Source organism: Mya arenaria, chromosome 14 (assembly GCF_026914265.1).
Source record: "Mya arenaria isolate MELC-2E11 chromosome 14, ASM2691426v1".
Taxonomy (NCBI): domain Eukaryota; kingdom Metazoa; phylum Mollusca; class Bivalvia; order Myida; family Myidae; genus Mya; species Mya arenaria.
The window spans coordinates 8,457,826-8,478,144 of NC_069135.1; the positions used below are offsets into that span (position 1 = coordinate 8,457,826).

The window sequence follows — 20,319 nt, forward strand, 5'->3', positions numbered from 1 at the left end:
CTCAGCTAATTAGGGTTTCTGATCGCATGTATTTACTTCAAAATTGCACCGAATGACTTTGTCCAGTTACGTTGCATTTTATTGCAACTGAAATTTACTTCAAAATTGCACCGAATGACAATTGCACTTTATGGCTATGTTCAGTTACGCTGCTTTTTATTGCCAATGGTATATTTACTTCATAATTGCACTACGGCTATGTTCAGGTAGACTCTAATATATTCCTAATGGTATTCACTTTATAATTGCACTATACAGCTATGTTCAGGTAGACTCTTATATATCCCTAATGGTATTCACTTTATAATTGCACTATACGGCTATGTTCAGGTAGACTCTTATATATCCCTAATGGTATTCACTTTATAATTGCACTATACGGCTATGTTCAGGTAGACTCTTATATATCCCTAATGGTATTCACTTTATAATTTCACTATACAGCTATGTTCAGGTAGACTCTTATATATCCCTAATGGTATTCACTTTATAATTGCACTATACGGCTATGTTCAGGTAGACTCTTATATATCCCTAATGGTATTCACTTTATAATTGCACTATACGGCTATGTTCAGGTAGACTCTTATATATCCCTAATGGTATTCACTTTATAATTGCACTATACGGCTATGTTCAGGTAGACTCTTATTCAACCCTAATGGTATGTATAATTCATAATTTCACTATTCAGCTATGTTCAGGTAGACTCTTATTCAACCCTAATGGTATGTATAATTCATAATTTCACTATTCAGCTATGTTCAGGTAGACTCTTATTCAACCCTAATGGTATATATACCGTACTTCATAATTTCACTATACAGCTATGTTCAGGTAGACTCTTATTCAACCCTAATGGTATATTCACTTCATAATTTCACTATACAGCTATGTTCAGGTAGACTCTTATTCAACCCTAATGGTATATATACCGTACTTCATAATTTAACTATACGGCTATGTTCAGGTAGACTCTTATTCAACCCTAATGGTATATTCACTTCATAATTTCACTATACAGCTATGTTCAGGTAGACTCTTATTCAACCCTAATGGTATATATACCGTACTTCATAATTTCACTATACAGCTATGTTCAGGTAGACTCTTATTCAACCCTAATGGTATATATACCGTACTTCATAATTTCACTATACAGCTATGTTCAGGTAGACTCTTATTCAACCCTAATGGTATATTCACTTTATGATTGAACTATACGGCTATGTTCAGGTAGACTCTTATTCAACCCTAATGGTATATTCACTTTATGATTGAACTATACGGCTATGTTCAGGTAGACTCTTATTCAACCCTAATGGTATATTCACTTCATAATTTCACTATACAGCTATGTTCAGGTAGACTCTTATTCAACCCTAATGGTATATTCACTTTATGATTGAACTATCCGGCTATGTTCAGGTAGACTCTTATTCAACCCTAATGGTATATTCACTTTATGATTGAACTATACAGCTATGTTCAGGTAGACTCTTATTCAACCCTAATGGTATATTCACTTCATAATTTCACTATACAGCTATGTTCAGGTAGACTCTTATTCAACCCTAATGGTATATTCACTTCATAATTTCACTATACAGCTATGTTCAGGTAGACTCTTATTCAACCCTAATGGTATATTCACTTCATAATTTCACTATACAGCTATGTTCAGGTAGACTCTTATTCAACCCTAATGGTATATTCACTTTATGATTGAACTATACAGCTATGTTCAGGTAGACTCTTATTCAACCCTAATGGTATATTCACTTCATAATTTCACTATACAGCTATGTTCAGGTAGACTCTTATTCAACCCTAATGGTATATTCACTTCATAATTTCACTATACAGCTATGTTCAGGTAGACTCTTATTCAACCCTAATGGTATATATACCGTACTTCATAATTTCACTATACGGCTATGTTCAGGTAGACTCTTATTCAACCCTAATGGTATATATACCGTACTTCATAATTTCACTATACAGCTATGTTCAGGTAGACTCTTATTCAACCCTAATGGTATATTCACTTTATGATTGAACTATACGGCTATGTTCAGGTAGACTCTTATTCAACCCTAATGGTATATTCACTTTATGATTGAACTATACGGCTATGTTCAGGTAGACTCTTATTCAACCCTAATGGTATTAATTTCAAAATTTCACTATACGGCTATGTTCTGGTACAGTACACTGCATTTTATCTGAAATTGCATAAAATAATTCTTAACTTACTACAAGCTAAAATATTCTACTCTGTTCTTGGGGTATTTGGTCCGATCAGTTTGCGATATAGTTACAACATGATACCTTTGCATCGAACACCTACACCAAAAAAATGAAAAAAGATTAAGTCAAGCTGTCGCCAGTCAGTGCTCATAATTTCTGCATATAAATGATAAAATCATGGTATATAAATTAATGTGTGGTATATGATTACAATATTTGTCTGATGGCGTCATAACGACCACTTTGAAAATACCATTTTTAGCATCCATGTTAATGAGCTGCTGCTGGTTCAATGGTAGCCTTTTCCGCTTTCACCTTATTATAACTTGCTATAACAAAATAGTCAAGTTTGAATATACAGAAGTATAATGTTAACAGCTTTGTTCATGTTTGATCTTTTTTTGTTTTGACACAAACCAAAAAATGTGTGTTCAAATGTAAAATATCAGAAAATAAAGAATGAAAACAAAGTGGAAATAAATTGTAGAATGCTTTTACAGAAGAGACATTAAATGAAAAGGTTTGCCATAGTAATTATAGAAATGATATAAATTTCCCATTAAGTGACCTGGAATTTAGAGCAAAATTGTTGCCATGCAAATCAACGTTTTGGGATAGAAATTGTTGTTTGCAACTGATACTTTCATGTGAAAAATGGCACATTGCACAATTTGTCACAGATGCCAAAACATGAATGGCAGACATCACGAAAACCATCAGTCCGACGGTCCTGACCGGTAGATTTTCACTCTGTCCGATTTAATTTGTGATGGGGTCAGTCCATCTAACCGACAGTTTTCACGACCAGACGTAAAAAATAATAAAGATTTAATCTTTATCAATTATCAAACACCGCTTAAAAGTAAGAATAATTTATTTTGTTTAACAGAAAATTGTCTTATTATCAATGATATTGTTAAATGACCATTTGATTACGAATCAGAGGTCGCTAAAATAATAAACTTTTGTCATGAACATTGGAATGTTTTAAATGATAGTTCCATATGCTCCAAACAATAATCGTATCCTTTGGAACATGTTATTCGATTACAAAACCGGTACCGGTACGGTCTGAAAAATACAAGTTACCAACAATCAACCAATCAGAATTTTCATTAAGATTAAGTGCAAGTGTAAAAAAAGGCTACCTTTAAATCTTATTCCGGGGCAAAACCTGGCAAAAAAAAGAAAGAATGAAACAGATTAAAGCAGAAAGAAAAAACAAGATTACTAAAAGAATCACCATGGGTGTTTTAATGACAAATGGAAAATAAACAGAGAGTGGCTACAAATTGTCAGACCGACGAAATATCAGAAGCTGTTGGTCCATATGACCGAGACTTTTTCTGAGCTTTCACGATGTCCGGAATGGGCTCATGGAAAAGCTCCTGCATATTTCTGTACCACAGATGGACATCACAGAAGCCACTCCTACATCACACAATGTCAAAGACCTCATCATTTTATAATAGATATAAATCATTCTACAAAGCTTCCACTGTACTAATACTGATGCTCACCCTAAGGTGGCAATAGGAACATGGTGATTTTACTTGATTGGAATAGCAAATGATGTGTGTATGACTCTGGAAGATTCTTCATGCTTGGTCACATATATCTTACAATCGTCAGTTATGAAGCTTATATGCTAAATTAATAATCATCCTTCATCGAAAACTATTCATGTATATAAATAAGTGATTTGAATGTGAAGTACAGTAAAACTGCGATCGCTCGAGGTCGCCAGGGACCGAGCCAAAACCTCGAGGGAACCGATGTTTCGAACGACCCGATTTTTCAATTTTCCAGTTTGATATGAAATATCTTTCAGTGTTTTTTAAATTTGAAGTCGTCAAACAGATGGTTTACCAAGACACCGATTATGTGTTGCATTGTGGAAATCGCTAATATGTTCAAAGTTTGTCTTAAACTAAATGTAAAATGCAAAAGAAAAAACAATAAATGAATAAATAGAAATGTTTATTTTAACAAAAAAGCACATTTTCGTAACAAGCAACATTTGTATCACAGTACATATTGTGGCATTAGTCAGATTTAAGTTTCGCAAAATCAAGGATTGTTGATTGGCGCATCTTGTAACAAGATGTCGGTTTTGCGAAACTGTTCAATCCGATGTTGAATTGATATGGTAGTGTTTTATTCATATTTTTATTACTCATTTAAATTTCTCACAATTAACTTCTTATCAGTAACTTCTCATAATTATCATCTCAAATGCCCATATCAACTAATATCGGTCATGCGTTAACAATGAAAAACGGTTTTTCACACCTTATCAAATTGCCTTTCAACTGTCATTGCAATTTTTAGAACTTGCGAAAATTTTAACACCTAGCAAATGTTTGTTTATTTTGGAACACGCGTTCGGGAAAAAGTGTGAAATTATGTCCTCGAGGGAGCCATAAGGTTTTGTGCACGATTTGTGTACTTGGGACCGAGGATATTGCTCGACTGCTCGACATAATTAGGTTTCGAGGCATCGTGGGTATATTTTATATGAAAATAGAAGGAAAAAAGTTCGGGACCAAGCTCCGACCTCGAGGGAACGCCGGTTCTCGAGCGACCGCTTGTTCGAGGGAACGCAGTTTCACTGTAGTTTTGTCTGGTTCAGCAGGATTTTTTTCCAAAATTAGAGACTTTTGAAAAGACAATTTATCATCAGTTTCTGTTTTTAAAGGTAGATCAGGCAAATTATTTAAGAATAAATGATACTCATGATTTCTTGTATATGCTACGTTAAATCTGCTGCCCAAAGATATTTTTGTCGTGATTTTACAGTACTGTTCAATGTTAGTCTACTTGTGCTTATGTTAGTCTACCTGTACCTATTTTAGTCTACCTGTGCCTATGTAAGTCTACCTGTACCTATTTTATCTCCCTGTGCCTATGTAAGTCTACCTGTGCCTATGTCAGTCTACCTGTGCCTAAATAATTCTACCTGTGCTTATGAAAGTCTACCTGTGCCTATGTAAGTCTACCTGTGCCTATGTTAGTCTACCTGTGCCTATGTTAGTCTACCTGTGCCTATGTTAGTCTACCTGTGCCTATGTTAGTCTACCTGTGCCTATGTTAGTCTACCTGTGCCGATGTTAGTCTACCTGTGCCTATGTTAGTCTACCTGTGCCTATGTTAGTCTACCTGTGCCTATGTTAGTCTGCCTGTGCCTATGCTAATTAAACTGTGCCTATGTTAGTCTACCTGTGCCTATTTTAGTCTACCTGTGCCTATGTTAGTCTACCTGTGCCTATGCTAGTTTACCTGTGCCTATGTTAGTCTACCTGTGCCTATGTTAGTCTGCCTGTGCCTATGTAAATTTAACTGTGCCTATGTTAGTCTACCTGTGCCTATGTAAATTTAACTGTGCCTATTTTAGTCTACCTGTGCCTATGCTAGTTTACCTGTGCCTATGTTAGTCTACCTGTGCCTATGTTAGTCTACCTGTGCCTATGTAAATTTAACTGTGCCTATGTTAGTCTGCCTGTGCCTATGTAAATTTAACTGTGCCTATTTTAGTCTACCTGTGCCTATGTTAGTCTGCCTGTGCCCATGTTAGTCTACCTGTGCCTATGTAAGTCTACCTGTGCCCATGTTAGTCTACCTGTGCCTATGTAAGTCTACCTGTGCCTATGTAATTCTACATGTGCCTATGTTAGTCTACCTGTGCCTATGTAAGTCTACCTGTGCCCATGTTAGTCTACCTGTGCCCATGTTAGTCAACCTGTGCCTATGTTGGTCTGCCTGTGCCTATGTAAGTCTACCTGTGCCCATGTTAGTCTACCTGTACCTATGTTAGTCTACCTGTGCCTATATTAGTCTACCTGTGCCTATGTAAGTCTACCTGTGCTTATGTTTTTCTACCTGTACCTATGTTAGTCTACCTGTACGTATGCTAGTCTACCTGTGCCTCTGTTGGTCTACCTGTGCCTATTTTAGTCTGTCTGTGCCTATGTTAGTCTGTCTGTGCCTACGTTAGTCTACCTTTGCCTGTTTTAGTCCACCTGTGCCTGTTTTAGTCCACCTGTGCCTGTTTTAGTCCACCTGTGCCTACGTTAGTCTACATGTGCCAATGTTAGTCTGCCAGTGCCAATGTTAGTCTGCCTGTGCCTGTTTTAGTCTACCTTTGCCTGTTTTAGTCCACCTGTGCCTGATTTAGTCCACCTGTGCCTGTTTTAGTCCACCTGTGCCTATGTAAGTCTACCTGTGCCTATGTTAGTCTACCTGTGCATATGTTAGTCTACCTGTGCCTATGTTAGTCCACCTGTGCCTATGTAAGTCTACCTGTGCATATGTTAGTCTACCTGCGCATATGTTAGTCTACATGTGCAAATGTTAGTCTACCTGCGCCTATTTTAGTCTACCTGTGCCTATGTTAGTCTACCTGTGCATATGTTAGTCTACCTGTGCCAATGTTAGTCTACCTGTGCCTATTTTTGTCTAGTCTGACTGTGCCAATGTTAGTCTACCTGTGCCTATGTTAGTCTGTCTGTGCCTATGTTAATCTGCCTGTGCCTATGTTAGTCTGCCTGTGCCTATGTTAGTCTACCTGTGCCTATGTTAGTCTACCTGTGCCTATGTTAGTCTGCCTGTGCCTATGTTAATCTGCCTGTGCCTATGTTAGTCTGCCTGTGCCTATGTTAGTCTACCTGTGCCTATGTTAGTCTACCTGTGCCTATGTTAATCTGCCTGTGCCTATGTTAGTCTGCCTGTGCCTATGTTAATCTGCCTGTGCCTATGTTAGTCTGCCTGTGCCTATGTTAGTCTACCTGTGCCTACGTTAGTCTGCCTGTGCCTATGTTAATCTGTCTGTGCCTATGTTAGTCTGCATGTGCCTATGTTAATCTGCCTGTGCCTATGCTAGTCTACCTTTGCCTATATTAGTCTACCTGTGCCTATGTTGGTCTACCTGTGCCTATGTTAGTCTACCTGTGCCTATGTTACTCTACATGTGCCTATGTTAGTCTGCCTGTGCCTATGTTAGTCTACCTGTGCCTATGTTAGTCTGCCTGTGCCTATGTTAGTCTACCTGTGCCTATGTTAGTCTGCCTGTGCCTATGTTAATCTGTCTGTGCCTATGTTAGTCTGCCTGTGCCTATGTTAGTCTGCCTGTGCCTATGTTAGTCTACCTGTGCCTATGTTAGTCTACCTGTGCCTATGTTAGTCTGCCTGTGCCTATGTTAATCTGTCTGTGCCTATGTTAGTCTGCCTGTGCCTATGTTAGTCTGCCTGTGCCTATGTTAGTCTACCTGTGCCTATGTTAGTCTACCTGTGCCCATGTTAGTCTGCCTGTGCCTATGTTAATCTGCCTGTGCCTATGTTAATCTGCCTGTGCCTATGTTAATCTGTCTGTGCCTATGTTAGTCTACCTGTGCCTATGTTAGTCTGCCTGTGCCTATGTAAGTCTACCTGTGCTTATGTTTTTCTACCTGTACCTATGTTAGTCTACCTGTACGTATGCTAGTCTACCTGTGCCTCTGTTGGTCTACCTGTGCCTATTTTAGTCTGTCTGTGCCTATGTTAGTCTGTCTGTGCCTACGTTAGTCTACCTTTGCCTGTTTTAGTCCACCTGTGCCTGTTTTAGTCCACCTGTGCCTGTTTTAGTCCACCTGTGCCTACGTTAGTCTACATGTGCCAATGTTAGTCTGCCAGTGCCAATGTTAGTCTGCCTGTGCCTGTTTTAGTCTACCTTTGCCTGTTTTAGTCCACCTGTGCCTGATTTAGTCCACCTGTGCCTGTTTTAGTCCACCTGTGCCTATGTAAGTCTACCTGTGCCTATGTTAGTCTACCTGTGCATATGTTAGTCTACCTGTGCCTATGTTAGTCCACCTGTGCCTATGTAAGTCTACCTGTGCATATGTTAGTCTACCTGCGCATATGTTAGTCTACATGTGCAAATGTTAGTCTACCTGCGCCTATTTTAGTCTACCTGTGCCTATGTTAGTCTACCTGTGCATATGTTAGTCTACCTGTGCCAATGTTAGTCTACCTGTGCCTATTTTTGTCTAGTCTGACTGTGCCAATGTTAGTCTACCTGTGCCTATGTTAGTCTGTCTGTGCCTATGTTAATCTGCCTGTGCCTATGTTAGTCTGCCTGTGCCTATGTTAGTCTACCTGTGCCTATGTTAGTCTACCTGTGCCTATGTTAGTCTGCCTGTGCCTATGTTAATCTGCCTGTGCCTATGTTAGTCTGCCTGTGCCTATGTTAGTCTACCTGTGCCTATGTTAGTCTACCTGTGCCTATGTTAATCTGCCTGTGCCTATGTTAGTCTGCCTGTGCCTATGTTAATCTGCCTGTGCCTATGTTAGTCTGCCTGTGCCTATGTTAGTCTACCTGTGCCTACGTTAGTCTGCCTGTGCCTATGTTAATCTGTCTGTGCCTATGTTAGTCTGCATGTGCCTATGTTAATCTGCCTGTGCCTATGCTAGTCTACCTTTGCCTATGTTGGTCTACCTGTGCCTATGTTAGTCTACCTGTGCCTATGTTACTCTACATGTGCCAATGTTAGTCTACCTGTGCCTATGTTGGTCTACCTGTGCCTATGTTGGTCTACCTGTGCCTATGTTAGTCTACCTGTGCCTATGTTAGTCTGCCTGTGCCTATGTTAGTCTGCCTGTGCCTATGTTAGTCTACCTGTGCCTATGTTAGTCTGCCTGTGCCTATGTTAATCTGTCTGTGCCTATGTTAGTCTGCCTGTGCCTATGTTAGTCTGCCTGTGCCTATGTTAGTCTACCTGTGCCTATGTTAGTCTACCTGTGCCCATGTTAGTCTGCCTGTGCCTATGTTAATCTGCCTGTGCCTATGTTAATCTGCCTGTGCCTATGTTAGTCTACCTGTGCCTATGTTAGTCTGCATGTGCCTATGTTAATCTGCCTGTGCCTATGTTGGTCTACCTGTGCCTATATTAGTCTGCCTGTGCCTATGTTAGTCTGCCTGTGCCTATATTAGTCTGCCTGTGCCTATATTAGTCTGCCTGTGCCTATATTAGTCTGCCTGTGCCTATGTTAGTCTGCCTGTGCCTATGTTAATCTGCCTGTGCCTATGTTAGTCTGTCTGTGCCTATGTTAGTCTGCCTGTGCCTATGTTAATCTGCCTGTGCCTATGTTAGTCTACCTGTGCCTATGTTAATCTGCCTGTGCCTATGTTAGTCTGTCTGTGCCTATGTTGGTCTACCTGTGCCTATGTTAGTCTGCCTGTGCCTATGTTAGTCTGCCTGTGCCTATGCTAGTTTACCTGTGCCTATGTTAATCTGCCTGTGCCTATGCTAGTTTACCTGTGCCTATGTAAGTCTACCTGTGCCTATGCTAGTCTGCCTGTGCCTATGTTAGTCTACCTGTGCCTATGCTAGTCTACCTGTGCCTATGTTAATCTGCCTGTGCCTATGTTAGTCTGCCTGTGCCTATGATTTTATACCTTTTGCAGGCATTTTTGACACTTTGAATGTACATTGTATAGTACATGAACGGTACAATCTGTCAAACATGAAAGGCCTAAACATTTGGTATGTTCATTAATAGTATGACAAAATTTAAACCAGCAGTACTTTTTGTCAATGTCATCCATAACTTGTCATATTTTTTTGCTCTGGCCCAATCAAATTACTGAATGTAAGCACCAAATTATTTAAGGTTTGCTGTACATTTAAAAGACCAATGATAACATGAATGCTATTCTTTTTATCAAGTAACACAAGGGAAACAATTCAATGATGTTTTAATGAGCAGAAAGATTGCATTACTTCCCCTGCATAATATGTATCAGAATTGTGTTTCTGAAATTCTGTCCTCATGGTACAGTCACACTCACAGATTTGTCCTTGCTGGAGGTACAGTGCAGATGGGATTGGTCTGTTGAATAAAAATGGATAAGTTTGTCCAGCAAAATATGGTGAGAAACTAAAGTTGAATAGGTTATAACTAAGTTGGAACAAAGTCATGTCAAAATGACCACAGACTGCTCCATCTTTAGTGCATGTTGAAAACTAACAAGTTTGGGATAAGTCTTGAATATGTTTTGACCAAGTGTTGATACGGATTGATACAGAATACTATGTTAAGGGATAGATCTGATACAGTTCTATCCAGATTATGATGTTTCTATCCATGGCTAGGTGTGGCTGTCTTTCCTGTGTATATGACTGGTACATTATTAAGGCATTTGTCCATTGTCTCGTGTGGATTGGTTGTTCTCATAACAAATAAAATTTAAAAGTATAAAATGTACCTGGTAATAATACCATATCATGGTAAGTTTTCATTATTTCATACTGGTAAAAATGATATCACCTCACAAAGTCTATTTTCACATGATTTTACATGTGTGACCTTGAGCATGCATAATTGTCCTTTCCATTTTTGTTTTCTAATATGGTCTCCATATGGTACAAAGATGGGACGATCATGTCTAATGTTCAGCTTGAGAAGATGAAATATTGTCATTGTTCTTTTGGAATCCAACAGCTATGGAATATAAATGCCAAAAAAGGATATTTGGTGTTTTTTCTTTATTTTATGCATGTGTTCCTTATATGAGTTAATCACCCACTGTATCGCCAATCACCTCTGTGTATGAAAATAAGGCTCATAAATATTTGGAAACATTTGGTAATTTCCGAAAATTGTATACAAAAATTACTGATCCATAAAGTTCAAGAAAACAAAGTGAAAAGGGGTAATGTGTTTGGTCATAAATGGTTGGTGCAAAGATTTATTTGTGATTTTTTGATGGGTATCGTCTTTTGAGAGTGTATTTTCTACTCTCTTTTTTTATACAAATAACACCTATGTTCCATTATGGCCAATTCTTGACAAGAAACCCTGCTTGGGCCTTTACGCCATCTTGTGGATAAAACATAATAAACTGTTCTTGAACCAAATTTTGTACTTGAATTACAGTTGTTATTTCTAACTTTTTTCATTTTTTAAGTTCAACAAATACAAATTAATGTACATGTACATTAAAAAGGAAATAAAATGTGTCATGACAACCTTAGGTTTGTCTTTTAATATTCTCCTATTTCATGCATAGGTCAAGTTATTTGTCATGTGTGTTTGATATTATCTAAAAAACGCATTAATATAGATGGCAGTTTAAGTCAAAATCAGTTTCAGTTTTTTTTTTCAAAAACTAGGCCCATACCATATGGGCTTCAGCTGTAATATAAACGAAATAGAAAAACAACACATGATTTAAACAAAGATGTTATAAAAACTAACTTTCAACGATTGAATATTTAGATGAGAAACAAAAACAACAAACAGCAATCAACACCTCATTCATAGAGAAGGCAGTTAAAAAAAGGAAAGTATTAACATAAGTTTTCGATAATGACAAAAAGGGTGGAACATATTTACTGCTTGCAGAACGTTGCACACAAAAGGACAGTTCTTTAAGGCTTCAGATCATTGGTTTGAAACATGCATACATTTAAAAAATAGAGTGAAATTCATAAACCTAAGGAATGTTTGTAACACATTTGACAAATTATTTGATAATTGTGTTCAATATCATCAAATTGGTTTTATCTTTTCTAGAACAAATTGATAAAGGGAGATCACCCTGTTAATGTTATATTTAAAATTACAAGGGAGGGAACTGTTGTCCTCTATTAACTGAGTGATGAGTAATGCCAATCAGCTTGGCAATCTCCCCGATTTCGTGATATACAGGCTTGCATCGCTGCAAGGTGGGTGTTGTCAGCGTGACGTAAGTTCCAGCCTCGTGTATTCTGCCCTGTCAATCAGTATGCGGAGGAGCCCCACCAAGAATATGGTAAATCAATCAGTAAACCACCTCGCACATTGAACAGCCAGTTGTTGCAGTAAATATTGGAGTATTTGTGGAATAACTGGCATATTTCTCAAGTCAGATTTGCATATAAAGCCTTGTCTTGCTTGTTTGCCGCTTGATCCTTGAACAACATGTTGGTAGCAATGCTGACTATGGCAGGAATGTATTTGATTACCCCAACAACTGTTTCTCACATATAATATTATTCTGATATTTATGCGCAACATTTTATTACTTTACGGTATCTTATAGTGGCAAAACTTTTTGTACCATTAATGATATGTTGTTTGTATGAATTCCTCAGTTAAGAAATGTCTAGTCCCCTTCAAATCTTTCAAATGTATTGCTGTTATGTTAAACATATTTGAGATACCATATGGCTATCACACAGGGATTGGAATAGCTAGAATCATTCATAGAAATGTTAATACAGGGATAAAATGTTACTTGATACTAACATACGGCACAACCCGCCACTTAAGTTGTTGGCCTTCAATTTTTATTACACGGCTCAAGTAGAAAACGATAAATAATCTTTTTGCCTTCACTGTTTTTCTGAATGAAATAGTTTGAAAGATTTAAGTTTTGATTTTGTATAAATGGCTTTTGTACCTGTTTTTGCTAGGATATTTTGGTGTAATATATTTTGAATTAATGATGTTTCAAATTTTAATGCCATCACATCATGCCTAATGACAAATTGATTATCACTATTGTAAGGGCATTACAATATGAACAATTCAGTCTTTCTATGTTCTTTTTTCATTTCTTGAGAAGAAAAAAATGTACATACTTTAAAGATGTACCATATTACCTATACTGAATTCACCAGTGTTGAAAAAGAAAGTAGTCCACTTTTACAGGAAATCATAATATTTAAGAATTCTGGTCCATCTGATCCCAACCCAAAACAATATCCTTTAATAATTAAAGTTAAAGGGAACCAGAATGTCTTGCATTAGAATGTTAACTTTTCTATCAAAACAAAAATGCCAATCTCTTGTTTGGAACATTCGCATTTTACTTTCAATGTCACATGCGTATCATTGAAGCACCTATAACATAATTACATTTTGATGAGGTCCAATCTGCAGTTTTAATTCAATTTGAATTGATTGTCTTGCATGTTGATGTTCTTGAAATACTTGAATTATATTCACATCTATAATGGTAATATTGTTCAAAAGTGTATACACTGCTACTGGATGTACACAGTGTTACTCGAAGTACACAGTGCTATTGGATGTACACACTGCTACTGGATGTATACAGTGCTACTGGATGTGTACACTGCTATTGGATGTACACAAACTGCTACTGGATGTAAACAGTGCTACTGGATGTATACACTGCTACTGGACGTACACACTGCTACTGGACATACACACTGCTACTGGATGTATACACTGCTACTGGATGTATACTCTGCTACTGGATGTACGCAGTGCTACTGGATGTACACACTGCTACTGGATGTACACAGTGCTACTGGATGTATACACTGCTACTGGGTGTACACAGTGCTACTGGATGTACACAGTGCTACTGGATGTACACAGTGCTACAGGATGTACACAGTGCTACTGGATGTACACAGTGCTACTGGATGTACACCCTGCTACTGGACGTAAACAGTGCTACTGGATGTACACAGTGCTACTGGACGTACACAGTGCTACTGGATGTACCCAGTGCTACTGGATGTACACAGTGCTACTGGATGTACACAGTGCTACTGGATGTATACACTGCTGCTGGGTGTACACCCTGCTACTGGATGTACACAGTGATACTGGACGTACACACTGCTACTGGATATACACACTGCTACTGGATGTATACACTGCTATTGGATGTGTACTCTGCTACTGGATGTACGCAGTGCTACTGGATGTACACACTGCTACTGGATGTACACAGTGCTACTGGATGTATACACTGCTACTGGGTGTACACAGTGCTACTGGATGTACACAGTGCTACTGGATGTACACAGTGCTACAGGATGTACACCCTGCTACTGGACGTAAACAGTGCTACTGGATGTATACACTGCTACTGGGTGTATACACTGCTACTGGATGTACACAGTGCTACTGGATGTACACAGTGCTACTGGATGTATACACTGCTACTGGGTGTACACAGTGCTACTGGATGTACACAGTGCTACTGGATGTACACAGTGCTACAGGATGTACACCCTGCTACTGGACGTAAACACTGCTACTGGATATACACACTGCTACTGGATGTATACACTGCTATTGGATGTGTACTCTGCTACTGGATGTACGCAGTGCTACTGGATGTACACACTGCTACTGGATGTACACAGTGCTACTGGATGTATACACTGCTACTGGGTGTACACAGTGCTACTGGATGTACACAGTGCTACTGGATGTACACAGTGCTACTGGATGTACACCCTGCTACTGGACGTAAACAGTGCTACTGGATGTACACAGTGCTACTGGATGTACACACTGCTACTGGATGTACACACTGCTACTGGATGTACACAGTGCTACTGGGTGTACACCCTGCTACTGGACGTAAACAGTGCTACTGGATGTACACAGTGCTACTGGACGTACACAGTGCTACTGGATGTACCCAGTGCTACTGGATGTACACAGTGCTACTGGAATAACACAGTGCTACTGGATGTACACAGTGCTACTGGATGTACACAGTGCTACTGGGAGTACACAGTGCTACTGGGTGTACACAGTGCTACTGGATGTACACACTGCTACTGGATGTACACAGTGCTACTGGATGTACACAGTGCTACTGGATGTACACAGTGCTGCTGGATGGTTATATTGCTACTGGATGTACACAGTGCTACTGGATGTACACAGTGCTACTGGATGTACACACTGCTACTGGATGTACACAGTGCTACTGGGTGTACACCCTGCTACTGGACGTAAACAGTGCTCCTGGATGTACACAGTGCTACTGGATGTACACAGTGCTACTGGATGTATACACTGCTGCTGGGTGTACACCCTGCTACTGGATGTACACAGTGATACTGGATGTACACCCTGCTACTGGATGTATACCCTGCTACTGGATGTATACACAATGCTTCTGGATGTACACTGCTACTGGATGTACACAGTGCTACTGGATGTATACACTGATACCGGATGTATACACTACTTCCGGATGTTTATACTGCTTCCAGATGTATAGACTGCTACTGGATGTATACTGGACATATACACTGTTACTGGATGTATACACTGCTACTGGATGTAGACACTGCTACTGGATGTATACAGTGCTACTGGATGTTTACTCTGCTACTGGATGTATACTGGATGTATACATTGTTACTGAATGTACACACACCGCTACTGGGTGTACACAGTGCTTCTGGATGTATACACTGCTACTGGATGTACACAGTGCTACTGGATGTACGCAGTGCTTCTGGATGTATACACTGCTACTAGGTGTATACACTGCTACTGGATGTATACACTGTTACTGAATGTATACACAGTGCTACTTGATGTATACACTGCTACTGGATGTACACAGTGTTACTGGATGTACACACTGCTACTGGATGTACACACTGCTGCTGGATGTACACAGTGCTACTGGATGTATACACTGCTATTGGATGTACACAGTGCTACTGGATGTGTACTCTGCTACTGGATGTATACTCCGTGCTACTGGATGTACACAGTGCTACTGGGTGTACACAGTGCTACTGGATGTACACAGTGCTACTGGATGTACACACTGCGTACACAGTGCTACTTGATGTATACACTGCTACTGGATGTATACACAGTGCTACTGGATGTATAATATACACTGTTATTGTAGAAAATGGGTTTTATAAGGATATCTTGTGACTTCTTGTACAATGAAATAATCTTTGAGTCCATCAATAGTTACATCAAAGGTGGAACACACAAATAACATGACATTTGATAGGCTTACTTGTATTGTGTCAGCTAGGAATAGGTTTTCAGGCAAACATGGTACAGGTTAAATATTTTATATGGAGCACAAGTATATTCCAATAATGGTCAGAGATTTTGAATGCTTGAATAATTATATGAATTAAATAAAAGATTTTATACACCCATGGTGTGCCTATAATCAGTTAGAATTGTATGTCTTTCCTGGATCTAAGATGCATACTTGAGTTTTATTCCAAGAAATATCTCCTGCATTTTAGATAAGTCGCTGCAAACTGTATTGAAGATTTCTAAAAATTGTAAATTGATAAGTTTAACATTAAAAGAACATTGCATAATTGAGAATCGCATGATTTTGAATGAGGTAGCTTTTTGATGATTGCACGTGAATCTCATGCAGGAAGTTACATGCTGGGTCACGAGCTGGGTCTGACTGACGCTTCTGCAGATTTCAAAATGGCACAATGGAGGCCCTGCTATTGTATCACGATTTATAAGTTGTTTTTAATGTAAAAAAATCATCTTCAATAAATTATAACTATTTACACAGAATTCTGAACTACTTTTGTGAACTTGACTGATACACAATTATGGTCTTGCACAATAGCGAGGTAATTTTTGTGGTACCAACAATATAAGTCATTTCCAGGATCTGATCTTTGTCTGGTAATTAGATGCCTGCCTTTTATCTAAAACATCATGGGCTAGAGGCTTGCCTGAGTCCCTTTATTGTGGAAGTTTATGTTCTGGTATTACCTAAAGCATCATGGGCTAGAGGCTCACTTTCTCATAGAAGTCTGTTGAGTTAAAGGTGCCAGTCTTTCACCTAAAGCATCATGGGTTTGAAGCAAGCCAGGGAAGTTTGTGAACTGGATAAGGCGCCAGTCTTTCACCTAAAGCATCATGGGTTTGAAGCAAGCCAGGGAAGTTTGTGAACTGGATAAGGCGCCAGTCTTTCACCTAAAGCATCATGGGTTTGAATCAAGCTAGGGAAGTTTGTGAACTGGATAAGGTGGAAGCCTTTCACCTAAAGCATCATGGGTTTGAAGCTAGCCAGGGAAGTTTGTGTACTGGATAAGGTGCCAGTCTTTCACCTAAAGCATCATGGGTTTGAAGCTAGCCAGGGAAGTTTGTGTACTGGATAAGGTGTGTGACTTTCACCTAAAGCATAATGGGTTTGAAGCTAACCAGGGAGGTTTGTGAACTGGATAAGGTGTGTGACTTTCACCTAAAACATCATGGGTTTGAAGCTAACCAGGGAAGTTTGTGTACTGGATAAGGTGTGTGACTTCCACCTAAAGCATCATGGGTTTGAAGCTAACCAGGGAAGATTGTGTACTGGATAAGGTGGAAGCCTTCCACCTAAAGCATCATGGGTTTGAAGCTAACCAGGGAAGTTTGTGTACTGGATAAGGTGTGTGACTTCCACCTAAAGCATCATGGGTTTGAAGCTAACCAGGGAAGATTGTGTACTGGATAAGGTGGAAGCCTTCCACCTAAAGCATCATGGGTTTGAAGCTAACCAGGGAAGTTTGTGTACTGGATAAGGTGCCAGCCTTTCACCTAAAGCATCATGGGTTTAAGCTAACCAGGGAAGTTTGTGTACTGGATAAGGTGCCAGCCTTTCACCTAAAGCATCTTGGGTTTGAAGCTAACCAGGGAAGTTTGTGAACTGGATAAGGTGCCAGCCTTTCACCTAAAGCATCATGGGTTTGAAGCTAGCCAGGAAAGTTTGTGTACTGGATAAGATGCCAGCCTTTCACCTAAAGCATCTTGGGTTTGAAGCTAACCAGGGAAGTTTGTGAACTGGATAAGGTGCCAGCCTTTCACCTAAAGCATCTTGGGTTTGAAGCTAACCAGGGAAGTTTGTGTACTGGATAAGGTGCCAGCCTTTCACCTAAAGCATCATGGGTTTGAAGCTAGCCAGGAAAGTTTGTGTACTGGATAAGATGCCAGCCTTTCATCTAAAGCATCGTGGGTTTGAAGCTAACCAGGGAAGTTTGTGTACTGGATAAGATGCCAGCCCTTCACCTAAAGCATCTTGGATTTGAAGCTAACCAGACCCCCTTTCTTGTGGAAGTTTGTGTACTGGTATAGGTGTGTGCCTTTCACTCAAAGAGTCATGGGTTTCAGGCTAACCAGGGCCACTTTCTTGAGGCAGTTTGTGTTCTGGCATATATGCCTGCCTTTCGTCTAAAGCATCATGGGTTTTAAGTTTACCAAACCATGTGTTTTGAGCAAAACAATTTAATTTGAATAAAAAATTGAGGAGGGCCTCCATTTCAATATACGATAAAATTTATCTCTGGTTTGATAAATCACCTGTAGATCTTTAAAGCAGATTTCTGTTTTGAAAGAGTGTTGAAATTGAATTTCATTCATGAGACTGCACCGGGATCAGATAAACGCGTGATTCTGGAATCCCATTCATAAGATATTTCAAGGCAGGTTTCCGTTTGATTGCATATGGATAACAGTTGCACTGGATTGGATCTCATCCTTCTTTTTTTCAAAAATAGAACATTAAAAGACCTTTAATTTTGACTTCAGTTCCTTGTTGTCAGAAAAGCTTCTTGAAAGACTTGACATAATACAACAACAAATACTTAGAACTACATATCCCCAGCATGCTCATGTCCAAAACATTTTTTTTATATGAAAAAACACACACAAAAAAACACTAAATTTTCCCACCCAGCCAATTTAAATAGTTAATCAGTGTGAGAGTCTAAAAAATCATTTTGTTTATAATTTAATTACAAATAATATTTGTACAGGGATTATTATTCTAATCATGATTAATAATGAAGTTTAACTTCTTAATTAAATGTCAAAAACAAATCAACACCTGTTGCATGATGTATAACCGCATAATGTTGCCAGATGTGATACATGTAACATTAAAATATTTTAATTAAGCAATTTCTATTACCCCCCAAAAATAAGTCATAAATATTACAACAGAATACAAATGAACCCATGGTGTCCCTTTTTTTGGCAATTAAAATATGTAACTGCTTGTTTCTGAATGTGTTATTAGAGCAGTATATTTCAAAACACATTTAGGATTTTAGTATTTATCTTTCAGAGAATGCATGCCTTAATAATGGTTTATTATGACTTAATGTCTTTAATCACAGCATGTTGCACCTGTGTTTAGTTTAATAATTCATTTTCACAATAAATCTAATTTATTTACCTATCCAAGTGAGGAAACACCATTCAGACGACTGTCACATTATTCAGCCAATCAATTTACATGACCTCAGGAACAAGGGTCACAATGGACCAATCAGATATCAGATTGACATTGTATAGTTCTCACAGTCAGTAAAATACTATAGTCAGGTAGAGTTGTGATGGCTGTGTGCTAACATGGATTTGTGATTATAATAAAGTCTCGCAGTGAGCTAACAAAGTGTTCTACCTGCTGCACCGTTTATTTCAACTCACCTGGTGTACAGTGAAACATTGATGTGTGCTATAATTGACACAAATTGAGTGAACATTTGAGGATTAAATTTTATTTTGCATTTTATAGGAAACTCATTTGGACGTTTATAGAAAGCAAGTGGTTTAACACTGATATGTTCGTGCAAAGATTATCTATTCCTTGATTTTGGACAAATTTATTGGTGAAAAATAACAGAATTACATGTTTTTTATATAGAATTGTGGATTTTTACAAGCATTGTGAAAATAAGTTGGTTTGATTTGGAATGTTAAACTTGGATCCAACACTAGAACAGCGCAGTGCCATGTCTTTGTTGGAGCCCCGACTAGCTGACTTAAGGGCAGGGTTTGGTGGATACAGTTTTGGGGGGCCAGGAATCAGTGGACTCCCGCCCAGCCCCCTGCTGCCTCTATGGCGGGCCCCACCCCCAGGCCCTCCTGTGTCACTGTGTACGATACCCTCGTGCCAGTGTGCCCTCTCTGTGTCCCGGTCTTATCTCTCCGCCCCGGACCTCTATGATTATCCGGCATATTCAGCATACTCCGCTGCATATTCTTGGTATCTCAAGTCAGGTAAATTTCTAATTTTCTCATTTTTTGTGTTTCATTTGACAACAAAATGTCTCCAGTATTTAAGATTGGAGAAAACAGAAAATCTATCTTCTCTGCTCCTTTCATTTCATGCAAGAGATAGTGACCATATTATATCTCTATTTCATGAGTGAATTCAGAGTGTTAAAGTTTGGTATTGAAGTGTCATTTAGAGGAAGTGCGCAGCAGTCTTATTACGCCATTGTTGTTCTGACCCCTCCCCTCGCATTGTCGACTCTCACCGGAGAAGCCAAATCTCACAAC

The 20,319-nt window shown here is 38.9% G+C and overlaps 1 protein-coding gene across 2 annotated transcripts in view; it reads left to right on the plus strand.

Moving 5' to 3' along the window:
* LOC128217260 (transcription cofactor vestigial-like protein 4) overlaps positions 1–20,319 on the plus strand; it is a 37,360-nt gene that overhangs the window by 2,265 nt on the left and 14,776 nt on the right. Inside the window, exon 1 of one of the 2 annotated variants that reach the window (XM_052924284.1) lies at positions 19,339–20,037. The exons of the other annotated variant lie outside the window; for it this stretch is intronic. Coding sequence (XP_052780244.1) covers positions 19,731–20,037 — 307 coding nt within the window. The 5' untranslated portion in view covers positions 19,339–19,730. Of the gene's footprint in view, positions 1–19,338; positions 20,038–20,319 lie in introns of those variants that run through there. 2 annotated transcript variants of the gene reach the window in all.